This window comes from Centroberyx affinis, unplaced genomic scaffold (genome assembly GCF_046629955.1).
Source record: "Centroberyx affinis isolate AG114_WGS23_722 - 3 ecotype Tasmania unplaced genomic scaffold, CSIRO-AGI_Caff_v1 ptg000797l_1, whole genome shotgun sequence".
Classification (NCBI taxonomy): Eukaryota; Metazoa; Chordata; class Actinopteri; order Beryciformes; family Berycidae; genus Centroberyx; species Centroberyx affinis.
Genome location: NW_027279402.1, coordinates 143,250 through 157,656, shown reverse-complemented (window position 1 = coordinate 157,656; position 14,407 = coordinate 143,250). Strand labels below are relative to the sequence as shown.

General features: G+C 42.3%; 1 protein-coding gene across 1 annotated transcript in view; it reads left to right on the top strand.

The window, feature by feature from the left end:
* The first annotated feature begins 658 nt into the window (after positions 1-658).
* snta1 (syntrophin, alpha 1) overlaps positions 659-14,407 on the top strand; it is a 32,834-nt gene continuing 19,085 nt past the window's right edge. The window contains exons 1-2 of the mRNA XM_071520389.1: positions 659-941; positions 8,867-9,052. Coding sequence (XP_071376490.1) covers positions 659-941; positions 8,867-9,052 — 469 coding nt within the window. The remainder of the gene's footprint in view (positions 942-8,866; positions 9,053-14,407) is intronic.

Genomic DNA, 14,407 nt, shown 5'->3' with positions numbered 1-14,407 from the left:
GGCAGTGGATTTAGGCCCACAGCTGAAGAAGAAACTCTTTGTGGAATGCATGGTTGATATGAGCTTCAGCCATTGGAAAGTCACAGCAATATCTCTGGCCTTTGAGGCACTTTGGCAATTATTGATTTTATTTTCCTCATGATGGAACGTCTGCATATATCAATGCAGTGATTTTGTGTCTGTTTATATGCACATTGGAAATTAGGTCTGAGATCTGAGCCCTGAGCTCAATGCACTTTTTTGAAAAACTAATTATGCGGGACACCCATCCAACTCACCCGCACACATTTCATTAATGAAAGGACTCAACAAGAACCTCTTTGAACTATGAATCTGTGTGTCAACACCGTTGCTAATCGTATCACCCTCAATTAACTTTACTTCTTACTACTGGATAAACCTCTTGGAAGAGGAGAGAGAGAGAGAGAGAGAGAGAGAGAGAGAAGAGAGAGAGAGAGAGAGAGAGAGAGAGAGAGAGAGAGAGAGAGAGAGAGAGAGAGAGAGAGAGAGAGAGAGAGAGAGAGAGAGAGAGAGAGAGAGGGGAGGGGGGTTATGCGTGTGTGTGTGTGTCCCCTGCTGCCCCCCACCACACACCCCCACCCCTATCTCTTTACAGGACTGCCAACCCGTCTAGAGTTATTCCAGGAATGCGTTGAACATGGCTGCCGCGATGAAGGCGCAGAAAACGGGACTGCTGGAACTTCGAGTGACCGTGGACCGCTGGATCCGGGTGTTGGCCACACTTACCGAGGATACCCTGACGGTAAACCCCGGGGAGGTCGGCGAGGAACCGGTGAAACCCAACCCGAGTCCCGCCGGTGCCGTGAACGGCGACCCCCCGAACCTCAGCTCGTCCCCGGTCCCGGACACCATCACCAACGTGAAGCGCACCGTGCGAGTTACCAAGCAAGATGTTGGAGGACTTGGAATTAGTATCAAAGGTAAGCCAAAAGAACTACTGTAAGTTGGTAAACAGCGAGTTAGTGTCACTCAAAACAAGTTAGGCTATGAGACGAGTTTGAGTGCAGTTTCAATTCTGTCACCGACGGCGAAAAACACCTAGTCTGGGCAGTAAACTTCCAACTGCAGCGTACAAAAGTGCGACAAAATGCACTATATCTATGATAGTTTGCCCAGCCACATTCTTGCGTACTTATTTTACACCAGAAGGAGTGGATTACGACTGTTATTTGCGCAAAAAAAAAAGATTTGACAGCTGAGATCATATCTCAAGCTGCGTCTCAACGGGGAACCATTTCACTGTCCCGTATAGTCACGGAAGATGGCAATTGGTGTGTTGTATGCATGTTTCGATGATATACTCAACACATAATCCCCATACAAGGTGAATCACAAATAAAGCCATGCCCTCTGTAATTAAGAGGAAAACATTCTATTCTATTCTATTCTATTCTATTCTATTCTATTCTATTCTATTCCAGTTACCTATTACCAGATTTTAACTAGGTATTTGTGAAAACTAACACAAATGATGGCACATTCTATTTATATCCCATTGGTTTCAGGAGATGTTTATTATTTCAAATGTTCTCAAATCACATCAGAGCATTTGTGATATGGATCTCTACACCAGTTGCATGCAATAACCAGATAAGGCCTATCACTGTGAGGTATGACTCTTGAGGACTAATTAAGTATAAGTGAGAGGAGAGGCTCCATGTCCAGGAGCAGGAGGAAATCCATCACTGCTACTGTGGGATCTAAAGAATTGCTTAAGCAAATCAAATACCTAACCTAAACATGGCTGCTGCTGCATCATGCTTACACTAGCTTTGCTGCTGGTTTCACTCAAGGGGAGAAAGGTTGTGACCATCTCACCAGCCAGGCTTACATACCTGCACTGTGTACTGTACAGGGGCTGATGAAAGCCTTTTCCTTCTCCAGTTTCCTCTACCTGCAGCAACAGGCAAATATCTCACTGAGGATCTCATGCTGGAGACTGGGAGTATTCAGATCCTGTTGAGATGTTGTGCAGATGCGAATTCAAGCTGTGCAAATACTTACAGTAGTTAATATGCACAGTGCGGTAACAATGCGGTTTGAGCAATATTTTTTAATTTTTTCCTTTAGGTGACCCACATTTTTATCAATATTGTTTTGTAACCCAAAACAGATTGTGCAAGATAAGTGTTAGGCTGTGCAAGCAAAACAGATACAAAGCCTTCAACCGGTTTTATATTGCAGGGACTTTGAGGCCTTTGGCAGCATGATATTGCAATTAGCTTTTAGTCACCAATTTCATGGTCATGATAATCTTCCTCTAACCCATGTCTGGGTCCCAACCCCCTGGATTAGACTTGACTTGATTCCCCTGCTCCAGTCACATCTGTCCTGGTTGACATGTTGCATTGTGTTTCATGCATTATCAACAACATCAATCAAGGCAGCAGTTAACATGCTGTGGTGAATAATGGACAGGCATTCAGAAGAAAATAATTATTAGTGTCTCTGTATGTGTGTGTGTGTGTGTGTGTGTGTGTGTGTGTGTGTGCGTGTGCATGTGCGTGTGCGTGTGCGTGCGTGCATGTGTGTGTGTGTGTGTGTGTGTGGTTGTGTTTGAACACTTAAATCAGTCACACAGTGACAGAAACTATCCCTGTGCAATAAACCTGTAACACCTACCTCATGTATATAATTCACGCCCCCCCCCCCCCCCCCCCCCAAAAAAATAGCAGGAGTGTAGGGATTTCCTCCTGCTCCTCCTCCCCCATCATCATCATCATCTGTACAATAGCTGATTTGTGTATATAATATATAATATTTATTCCAGCATTTATTCCAGCATCTTTGCACTCTGCACCATTGCACTACTGTCCCAGTGTTGTTTACATATGTGTATATATATACATATATATATATATACTTTCTATACTTGTTTATACTTTTATATATATATCTATACATATTTGTACATAGTAGTTAGATGTTTAGGTTTACCTCTGTCCATTTTGTTGTCCTTGTTTTTAGCGGTATATTTATTCTGTGTAAGTACATTGTGAGCAACGAAAAAACTGGAGTCAAATTCCTTGTATGTGTACATACTTGGCCAGTAAAGCTGATTCTGATTCTGATGCAGACATGTGTGTTAAAACCTTCACTTCCTGAAAGGTCTGCAGTCTGCATGTATTGACAGGTTATCACCTCTTCCTGGCCACCTGCCAAGGCGGGCGGTCGATTTGACGGACAGCTCCGGACCTGCATCACTGTCATAATGCAAAGATGGCTCATCATCTTGGCAGCTGGCGGTGGCATGTTAATTTTAGCTCCCCCACCTCTACCACCATCAGAACAACAAAGCCAGCCCCTAATGACATAAACGTGATGTCCATCTCTGTGGAAAATGAGTGGCTTTGAAAATCAGACAGCAGCTTGTTATTAAAGCAAAACCATAACTGGCACCCTGCTGACTTGACATTGTTGTGATGCTGGTTGTTCAAAGGCAGTGATGAAGAGAGGGAGGGAGGGAGTAACAGAGAGACAGAAAGAGAAAGGCAATGGCAGAAAGAGTGGGCCATAGATGAAAAGCAACGTGGAGAGGAAGGGCAAGTGAAAAAGTTAGAAAAAAGACAGAGGTCAAGGGAGCAAGCAAGAGAGCAAGCAAGAACGAAAGAATTATAAAAAAAAAAGTGACAGAAAGAAAAAGGGTGAATGAATGCGAGAAGAGGGCAAAAGTGGTGGGCTAGCTGACACCACAATGTGAACAGCTGAGAGTAGCAGCCCACAGCAGGCAGTTGTCATTGGTCAAAGATGAAAGCTATGTGGCTGGGAGTGGAGCGCTCCACCGGTGTTAATTTTAGGGAGCCCACCCCAGCTTGCAGAGAAGCATGGAGGCAGTCGACCTTCACTCTCGCATGTCTAAATTTAAGGGGGGAGGCTAGGAAGCTAGGCTCCAGGTCTACAGACAGGCATGCTGGTCGGAGCAAAGAAGACTGTGCTTCACCTTATCTGGATCTAATAGTATTTGCAAATCCTGTTTTGGGTGGGTTTTGCCACCATAGAAATACACAATGACTGTGAGCATGTTTAGGCAATCGCAGGGAAGTATACGAAAGTCATTTTTCTGTTTTTGACAACTTACCTGACTTTGTCTTAATTGTCCTGATGCAATATACCACTCTCAGGTCGTACTCCATGCAGGTTAAAATAAATGTTAGGAGTTATTTGTGAATATTATGTAACTGTGGTTTGGTGCTTACTGCCTTTTTGCTTCAGACTAAAAGGGATGCTCACCCAGCTCAGATGTTCACATAGACGATGTTCTCGTCAGTTAACAGTTCAGGTGTAGTATTGCATAATAAATCTAAAAGTGGCAAATTAAAAACATTACAGTATTCGTTCATTATTTGGCTCTGCACAGGTATCCGTCTACACATAAAATAGGAATAGACTGTAACCTCATTATTTCAAAGTTTTGTCATATACCTATTTGTATTTGTCTCAGTATTCATTAGCCCTGTCTCCTCTATACCATTTGATGCCAGTTAGGTGCTGATCTTGCTGAATTCTTTCAAAGGAGTGGTATCACAACAAACGCATTGTTAGCACAAAATTGCCTAATTAGGTACATGTCAGTGTTGAATAAACCTCTACCATTCATTTACCTGTCACCGGTAGCTCCAGCGGCTGGCCCCCCTGTCAACTGATTGACAGGCTCTCAGCTGTGGGGCGCTGAACTCTGTTTGACATGCAAAGTTGGAGGAAGGAAGGAAGGCAGGGATGGAGAGGGGAGACGGATGGAGGGATGGAAAGATTAAGGGACGTGGAGGAGGTTCATATGGTTGAAATATTGATTAGTGTTCATTTTTCTACGATTTGACAGTGGTGCTTTTTGCAGCGTTCATGCCAGTAAAACATATTGTGTCGAAAATGGATTGAAACTAAAGTTGTGGGGAGAGAGAGAGAGAGAGAGAGAGAGAGAGAGAGAGAGAGAGAGGAATGGAAAGGGGATAAAGAGGTGGAAAAAGGTTATCGTGTACCCGTCACTGTCGGTGGTCCACACCTCCCCTTGTCTGTTCCAAGGTCAGAGTTAATAGTCTGTCAAAGCAGGAGGTGAAACGACCTCTTAAACATCCTTATGCCAAGTCATTTTGTCACAAATGAATCACACCCTACGGATTCAAATATCTAGTAACTAAATATGCCTTCGTCATTTTTGGCACTGATGCCAAGTCATTTTGACACCGATGTCACCAATGTCACCATCATCCTCTGGCTGACTCAAATAAACCAGGCTGTCTTTTACCCACTTGTCCAACCATTTACTTTAAATAGATCCTTGACATAAATTGCCGTCATTCATCAAGTAAAAGGAGATGGCACTGCAGTTGGTAAAGTGGGAAGTGCTGTGGTGAGCACTCTATTAGCGTCAGTTTGGTACATGAGATATTAGCATGTCAGTCTGTCTCTGGCTGCAGTCCCATATTATAATAACATGGGTCAAAGGTCACTGACCAGATCCTCCAGTGGAGGCCATTGGAGAAGTGCCCAAGACCGTGCATCTATACTGTAGTTTTCAATCCAGCTATTTTGCAGTGAGAGCAACAGCCCAGCATTAGTGTGGTAAGTGTGTAAAATAAATCTAAATCTTTTGTTTTTTGTTTACTTTTACATTTTTTTCAGAGTAGAATTGCTATGCCAGGATCACTAGAACCAAAAAACATATTATGTTTTATGTATTTGGAAAACATTACTACCTGGTGTTCATTGCTCAGTATTTCAAAATTGCTGACCTCCAAAATGTAACTAAGTAAAGGCCTTAAATGGACTAAGAACTTCCACAATAATCCATAGTGAGTTCAGCTTTCATTTCATTTCATTCAAACTCATTTTACCAGTTTTGAAATGGTAGCTATCTCATTTGAAAAAACAAACAAACAAACAAACAAAAAAACCTAGACAAAACAAAACAACTCCTCTTCAAATCCTTTTAAGTATATAGTTAATGTAAGATTTCCTTTGTCTAGGGCATACGACCAAATGCAGTGACGCTAAAATTACAAACCCTGCCTATGTGGCATCCCAGACAGGCAAAACAAAATACTTTTGCTGCAAGTACTTGAAAGCTATTGGAGATGCTATGAGACCCAATGCGAGTGGTAATTACTGGATGTCTGATGACCTGCGTTTAGCCCTTCCTGGAGAGGATATAGAGAAGCAGCCTGCAGTTTTTGTATTGGTAGTAGTATTGTGGGCTCTTCATACAGTGAAAGGGAGATTATAGAGCAGGGTAATTGGCTACAGTTTCTATGGTAGTGCAAATAGGGGGCAGAGGTAACCTGAAGGTTAGAGAAGCAAACTTGTGACTGGAAGGTTGCCGAATTTAATCCCCGAACCGGCTGGGTGGGGGGAAGACACTCCCCTCAAAAACTACTGCAGAGGTGCCCTTGAGCAAAGTACATAGCAGCTACTCCCCCAGGGTGTAAGTAGCAGTGTGTTACATTTACATTTTAGTAATTTGGCTGACGCTCTTCTTCAGAGCACCTTGCAAAGGGTGAGCAGGTAGGAGCTCAGTGTCTTGCTCAAGTACTGAACCCGAGACCTTTTGGTTATGGGACGGTCTAACTGTTGGACTAATTTCTGCCCTTTTCGTCAGTTTGCGTGGTTAAATGTTGTGGTAAATGTTGAATTGTTTACACTTCCACAGAAAAAGCTCAGGATGCTGTGGAATCTCAAAACTCAGTCAGGGCAACTGGACCAGTATGAAGAGCAGTACCGCCAAAATCCAAGTCAAAATCCAAAAGCAGAATTTCACACCAGAGGTAGTTTGCATGGGCGTGAACGTTCACAAATCTATGACGGAAATGAACCGTAGAACATCATAGAACATGAGTGATGCTTTTTTGCCTAATTCTCGCCTGAGGAGGGTCATTACCTTTCCCTCATCCCATTCTTCATGTGCAAAACCACAAGTGGTCAATGTGAAAATGAGTGAGAATGGTATACTCTGATGGATGGATGGAGATCTCAATCACATTTGTCCTCAGAGTATGATGGCTTACAATCTAAATCCTGTGTGACATCTTTTCACATATCAAAATCACACCTCATATAAAACTGATGGAAAAGGGTCTTATCTAAGAAGGTCAGAAAGCATAAGTGTTGACATAAGGGAATAAAGTTTTTCTTTTTTTATGTAGACCTGTCTACTAATGTTTCCATATCAAACAATGCGTACCTTATCTGGGAAAACAGAATGATTGTCAGCTTTTGTCCCACAATGCTCTTTTTATAAATAGTGTTATAATTTGCGTTTATACTTCCCCCCACAGGTGCAAATAATACTGTATGCCACATAGAGCTATAGGATATTGAATATTCAAAGTAAAGGCTACGTCTGAATGTTTTTGATTTTGATTCATATTCTGAGTGATTTTAATTTATAAGAGTTTAGATTACTTCACAGTAAAAACGATAAATTTTAGCCCGTACTACAATACCAGCAATTTGACTGTATTGCTTATTATATGGGAATATTTTCTCTTGATCTATTGTAGATATCTTTATAGAAGTTGTAACACTGAATACTGTTCACCTCCCTTTGGTACAGTTGTATCAGTCACTTTTTATGTATTCACCCTGCACTAACTTCAGGCACTCCTTCACCTTTTCTCCACTTTTCTCTCAATTCATCAGGGGTCAGAGACTCAGTAAGTACAGGGCATCGCCTCGCTCCCAATACTCAGTCATCCAGTAAACAACTGTCCGATGCCACGGTGCGGTACAGTAGCTAGTAAAGCACTCTTTCCAAAACTCGAGGGGCATAATGATTGAGATGCATAGGAGGAGTGTGTCAGCTCAACCCCGGCGTTTTTTTCACCTGGCTCTGGCCTCCAAAGGAAGATACATGAATTAAATCCCAAGGAATCGCCCAGAGGAGACAACCTGTGAAAGATATATTCAAAATTAATTTAATTTAATCCTCTTTTGGATCATTCCTCACTGGCCTGAAGGCCAGAGTCCAACTGGCAGTTGACATTATTGACAATATTTCTCATGAAGAGTGGATGCCCGCAGCAAGAGGCAGATCCATCAGCATACAAGCTGACCTTCATTAAACAAGAGAGAGAAAGAGAGGGAGAGAGAGACAGAGAGAGAGAGATAGAGATAAGAAACTGCAGTAGTTACCGTAAGAGGGTAATCACTGCTGTATGCTTCTGTCCTCATATGCTCTTTTAACTGCAGTTTAGGTGACTAAAGTTGTCTTGCATGCTCAGATATGAGAATGCAGAGGTGTGAATAAAAATGAATATAGCATTGCTGCTGCTGTGTTTGCAGTTGCAGCTAATAATCTGCTGTTACTGCCTTATCTCCGTTTGATCCTTCTAACTGTGCAACTCTCTGCTGTCATTACACATGATTTAGTAATTATACAGCTACTAGACAGTTATTAGAGGAGACTGACATCTCAACACTTGTTTTTTAATTCAAACCACACTCTTCGCTACTGATAATGCATTGCATATTAATATTATGATAGAATTTGATATGTAATGCAGCATTTGAGAATAAACAGTTTATATCCAGCAGAGTTGCATTTTTTGGTGTAATAGTTCAAATTCAAAGTATTTTTTCTTCAGATCTCCAGACTGGGTGGTTTGGGTGGGGAAAGTGAATGAGTAATGCTCTCCCATACTTCAACAACTTCACTTGAGCTGCCCTTTAGTAAGGCATTTAACCCCCTGCTGCTCCAGTGGAGCTGCTCAGCGGCCAACAGTTGAAGATTATGGTTGTACCGAGAAAGTGTGAATGTGTGCAACTATAAATGTAAAGCAGGGGTCACTGAGAATGAGCAAATCTTTTCTGGGTAAAACAGAACAAAATATTGTCTTCCCTTTTTGTTGTGCAGGTGGGAAGGAGAACAAAATGCCCATCCTCATCTCCAAGATCTTCAAGGGTCTGGCTGCCGACCAGACTGAGGCGCTTTATGTTGGCGACGCCATCTTGTCTGTCAACGGTTACGACCTGCGGGAGGCGACACACGACGAGGCCGTGCAGGCGCTGAAGAAGACGGGCAAGGAGGTCATCCTTGAAGGTAAGACATTTTTCATTTGATAAATCAACCCAAAATCGCCTCCCTGTTTCTTTCTTTCTTTCTTTCTTTCTTTGCATTTCTGCTCGACTCTAACAATGTACTGGAGAGTGACAGGAGTGATGGGAGTTAAAAAAGAGAAGCACTTCCGACATATGTCACAAAGGCCGGTCCCAAAATTGAAACATAGTGCATGGTAATGTTGCACTTCATACATATTTTGTGGAATTATAGAGTGGGTGTAAGAAGAAAGAGCAAAAAACTCTCATCTCTCATGAAATAAGTACTACCTACCCTGTCTGCAGTCCAAAGCACCACATATCTACACTCTAGATAGATAGATAGATAGATATGTATGTATGTACATATATACATATACACACACACACACACACACACATATATATATATGTGTGTGTGTGTGTGTGTGTGTGCGTACATACATATATATATATATATATATATATATATATATATACACACACACACACACATAGACTTCTCTCTGGGAACCTTTGCTACCTCAGGATCTTCTCCAGTATTTAGGTTGATTTCTCCTTTAGGGCCAAATATGATGAGCTGAGGAAGAAGATCAGCTGACTCAGAACTTTGACCAAACTTCCTTGGAAACATCCAAATAATGAGTTGAACTCAAACAGCGAAAGGAAACCAAAGACTATAAATTCAAGAATATTGTTGTGGCACACACACCTCTGAGCATCTCAGCATGCTAATGAATAGTCTTCCCCTACATCAAACACTTTTGACACCGATAGAAAGTAAGTTTGTGTCAGAACTGAGAAGCGTGGAGAACTCATAAGGTATGATCAGCTGTGCATGGGGAGGTTTGCAGTGGAGCCTTCAGGTGTTTGCTGGTTTCTCTCTCTCCCCTCTCTCACAAACATCTTACATGAGCTGCCATAGCTAATGTACCTCTCCATCCCAACCCCATTCGCTCTCTGTCTCATTCCCACATTTTAGTAACCTGCAATGTGCTTGTGTGTTTGTGCATCTATGTGAGTGTGTGTGTGCGCGCATTTGCCTAACAGCATCAGTCCGCCAGCAGGTGTGAAACAACTCGGCGAATCTGAGATGAGATCTTTAGCTGCAGGGACGGGGAAGGGATTAAAAACAATCTCTCTTCTTGCCAGCAGATTGCATCACAGGCGTCCTGCATCTCCCAACATATTGACTTCAAGTCATTTTGGTTGAATTGTAAATCTAGTCTCTACAAAAATATGGAGTTGTGAGTGTTTAAAAACAAAGGTTGAGTGTTGTTTCGCTCAGGGTGTGACTCCTCAGAGTATGTTTTCATCAGGAAGCTTCAAACTTGACACTTGTTTTTCTTCTTTTTTTTTCTATTGATCTGTGTATTCTCTTTGTATCAAAGTACCAACGTCTGTGTTTTGAGAGAGAGAGCCCTCCCACAGAGTCCAAGCGCAGACTAACAGATATGTTCACTGATGTGAGTCGAATGGACCCTTCAGACTGTAGGTACTGTCAACCTATAACGCCAGATGAAAATGTTGTAAGTCCAAAAAATAACTATTTTGTAGCTGGGAAAAAGCTGGTTTATTTTCACACTATCTATGTATTTTTAAAACCATAAATTGGGCCTTGAACAGGTTCACTTGGCCCTAGGGCATAACAATAACTCGGTGCATAAAGCGCCACATAAACCTTCAATTCAAGAAAATGAATTAACAAAAATACCAAAATCAGAGTTACAAGTTTTCCATGTGACAGCAGTGCTATGGTTTAGCTTGCACAGTAGGCTAGCTTCAGTAACTTCAGTCAGCGGTGCAGATGCAGCTAGAGCTACAGCCAGGGGAAATCATCGCAAATCCCCCTGCCTTACTTGTCCACAGTCAGGCAGAAAAGTGTTGATATCAGACAGCTCAACCAGTGCTGCTCTGTGATCCGTCATGTCAGGAATGATTTCATGGGTCTCCCTTCCCCTAAGGACCTGATACAGAGGAGTGGAGAGAGGAAAGAGGCTTGGAGGCTCACTGAGGGGAGAGGCTTGAGTGTGTGAGTGTGAGTGTGTATGCGTGCATGTGTGTGAGTGTGTGTCCGTGCATGCGTGCGCCTGCATATGTGTGTGCATGTTTTGATAGCTTGTGTATGCTTTGCTTGTGTTTGTGTGTGTGTGTGTGTGTGTGTGTGTATCCATGTGTGTCTGTCTGAACCAGAGATTGTGTGCAGGAAACATTCTGTAGCAAAAAGCTCAGGAGCATTTTAGAGGAATAGAGGGAATGGAAGGCATCTTTATGGTCAAGGCTCAAAGGCGATGAGCTGTTCAGCTGTAGTTTATAAGATTCAGATTCTAATTCAAATTTGTTTGTAACAAACTGATCAATGCATTGGGATTCTATCAAGATCCCATACTCAAAAACATCATTTCTTGGCACTACAGTGAACAATAACAGACAGTGACTGTTGCCGAGCTGGAGGCAGTTTTGTTGCTCTGTCAAGTTATGTTTGGAGCTTGGTTGTGTTTCTGTAATTGTGAAATTATAGATATTTTTTTGCCATACATGATTATTTTGGAAGTCAAATAAAGAATTATTTTGAAGAACCCAAAGAGAGACTTCTGCAAAGTTTGATTATTGCAATAATACCAGGTATTATTGCTTGGCTGTGCCTTATACTTATTGCAGTACCCATAATCACACTAAAGAACATTCTCAAGGATATTACATATTTAATTCAATGCATGTGAACTAGTATCTTTTCTTCAAAATAGTATGTACACAAAATAATAAAACAGGAGAAAACAACGAAACGTGCTAATTAGTTTGGTTATGACAAGGGTTGGTATAACAACCAAAAAGCACCTCTTGCACAGCTGGAATGCATCTCTGACCAGTCAAGTTGCTTGGCTGAAACTAGTCACTTGTCTGGTAGACTTTCATCGCAGCCTACCTTGTAGATTCTTTAAAAACTCATATAATCTTTAGGTCGATCCTGCAGAGTTGCTCGGCAGCCAACAACACAAGACTGGGGCAGCACTGGGCAGCTCCCTGGTGTGAGTGAAGGTGTGTAAAACCTCTATGAACCTCCCTCCACCTGCCACTTCGCCCCGAAGCTGTTGGTGTAAATAAGTTTGCTCTTAGTCAGTCTGCCTGGTTAGAAAAACAGAGTCTACACATAGCTGTACGTTCCCATAGGACCCTGTCTCTTCCTCTTCCTCTGTATTCCTGTCGCACCTTCCATCAAAATGGAGATGGAATAATCAGTGTGTGTGTGAGAGAGGAACAGTAAACACCTGAGAGGGTCAGATAAATATAACAGCACAGATGAAACCATAAAGCCACAGCTGCCTCCATTTCCTCTCAGCGACATTTACAGCCTGTTTGTGTGTGTTTGTGTACGTATGTGTGTGTGTGTGTGTGAGCACGTGTGCGCCTGCCTGTGTGCACACCTGCGTGTGTGTGTGTTCTAATAGAGACCAATCTGCCGCACCTCTAGTGAGTATGTGCGTGTGTGTGTGTGTGTGTGTGTGTGTGTGTGAGTGTGTGTGTGTATGTAATGAGAGGAAGGAAGAGGATGGAGGAGAGAGGTGTATGGGTCAGCTCGACATTTTCCCACCACTACCCACACCTTATTATCACACCTGTGTGTATAGATATAATAGAGTCATGAACTCATATCTGGGGTTGGAAGCACAGTAAATAAGGAGCTTTTTATCAGAGTATTTGAAAATGCGGGCATAAGAAACAATTTGATATGGCATGATTATTCTTTTTGTAACAATATAATATAATATTATCAATGTATTGTAACATATCATGTCCACCAAAATTCAACCTTTCCAGATATACAGAACAAAATATATATTTTCAGATTGACTACTGTATGTCTTTTTGAAATTACACAATGACTTTTGAACAGGTTTTTGTTCCACAGAGTGATGAATCATACATAATATACACTACCAGTCAAAAGTTTGGACCCACCTGATTGAATGTACTATGTTTTTCATTATCTTAAAGCGAGTTTGATCTAAAGGCTTATGCTTAAAAGCTTGAAATTTCTTTTTTAGACAAATATAAATAGTGAAGTTGATGCCTATGTATGAATTTCTTTCCAAAGCGTTTGCCTTTCCATCAAGGCAAAGGATGCCTACTTTAAAGAATCTAAAAATTAAGATAGTTTTCATTTGTGTAACACTTTTTCCACTACTGTATGAAGAAACCATGGCACCGGGAAATGGGGGTGGGGAGGGGGGTATGCTGAATGGTAGCACCGTTCCCCGGGCAACCAAGGCCTGACAGGAACACTCACACACGCACACACACACACACACACACACACACACACAACCACATGCACATTCACTCACATAAAAACCTAGACACTCACAGGGTGGAAAGCAGGCAGGAAGATGAAATGAGCAGGACAGGACAGTATACTTGGGTATGTGTGAATGTGTGGGGGGACAGAGAGAGTGTGTGTGTTTGTTTGAGATCATAGGGCCGGGTGCGTGTCAATATGTGAATGTGTGTGTGTGCGTGTGCGTGTGTGCATGCTTTTTTCATTCTGTGTGTCCAAGGATTAAGAGTGCTGGTACACCATGTGCCGTAGCGCAAGGGAGGAATGTAAGGCTCTCTAGGTCACGGTGACGGACAGGGAAGAGGGCGCCATCCCAACCCCAGAGCAACTAACTTATCATACATTATCCTCCTGATTATCTACAATGCTGATTCTACAGTGCATGGCCCGTCGTGTTTAGCATGCTTGATCAAATCACTTGGATCACATTGGAGCCATGGAATAATGAGGTTCCATCTGTGATCACGCTAAACTGACCTTAAAATATATTCCTGTGGTTGTCTAAACTTTCGGCCAAACAATTGTATTGTCCTATGTGGCAAAATCCACCCACCTGGCACCAAAGCAGGGCGAAACAAACCATTAAATAGATTTGCAAATACTATTTGGCCCAGGTCTGACGAGAAAGCGTTGTGTGAAGGTGTTGGTCCATGGTGGTTTGGTCCATTTCTGAATGTGGTGAGGGTATTAGCTTAATGCCAGCCTGAATTTCAGCAGAATTTACTGGTCTATCCAGGGGACATAATTTCATGGGTATAAATGCGTGTGTGTGTGTGTGTGTGTGTGTGTGTGTGTGTGTGTGTGTGTGTGTGTGAAAGAGAGAGAGACAGTGAGAGAGAGAGTGCCAGTGCCCTCTGCCAAGACATTTAACAAGCCAGCCACCACAGTCCGGGCGCCACTGGTTCCTCTTTGCCCTGTCCTGTCCTTTTCATTAAGGTAGTTGAGCTCAGGCCCAATGCACAGACACACGGATTAAATAGGCTTAGTTATGGAAGCTCCATGGGTTGCAGACTTTCCCTTGTC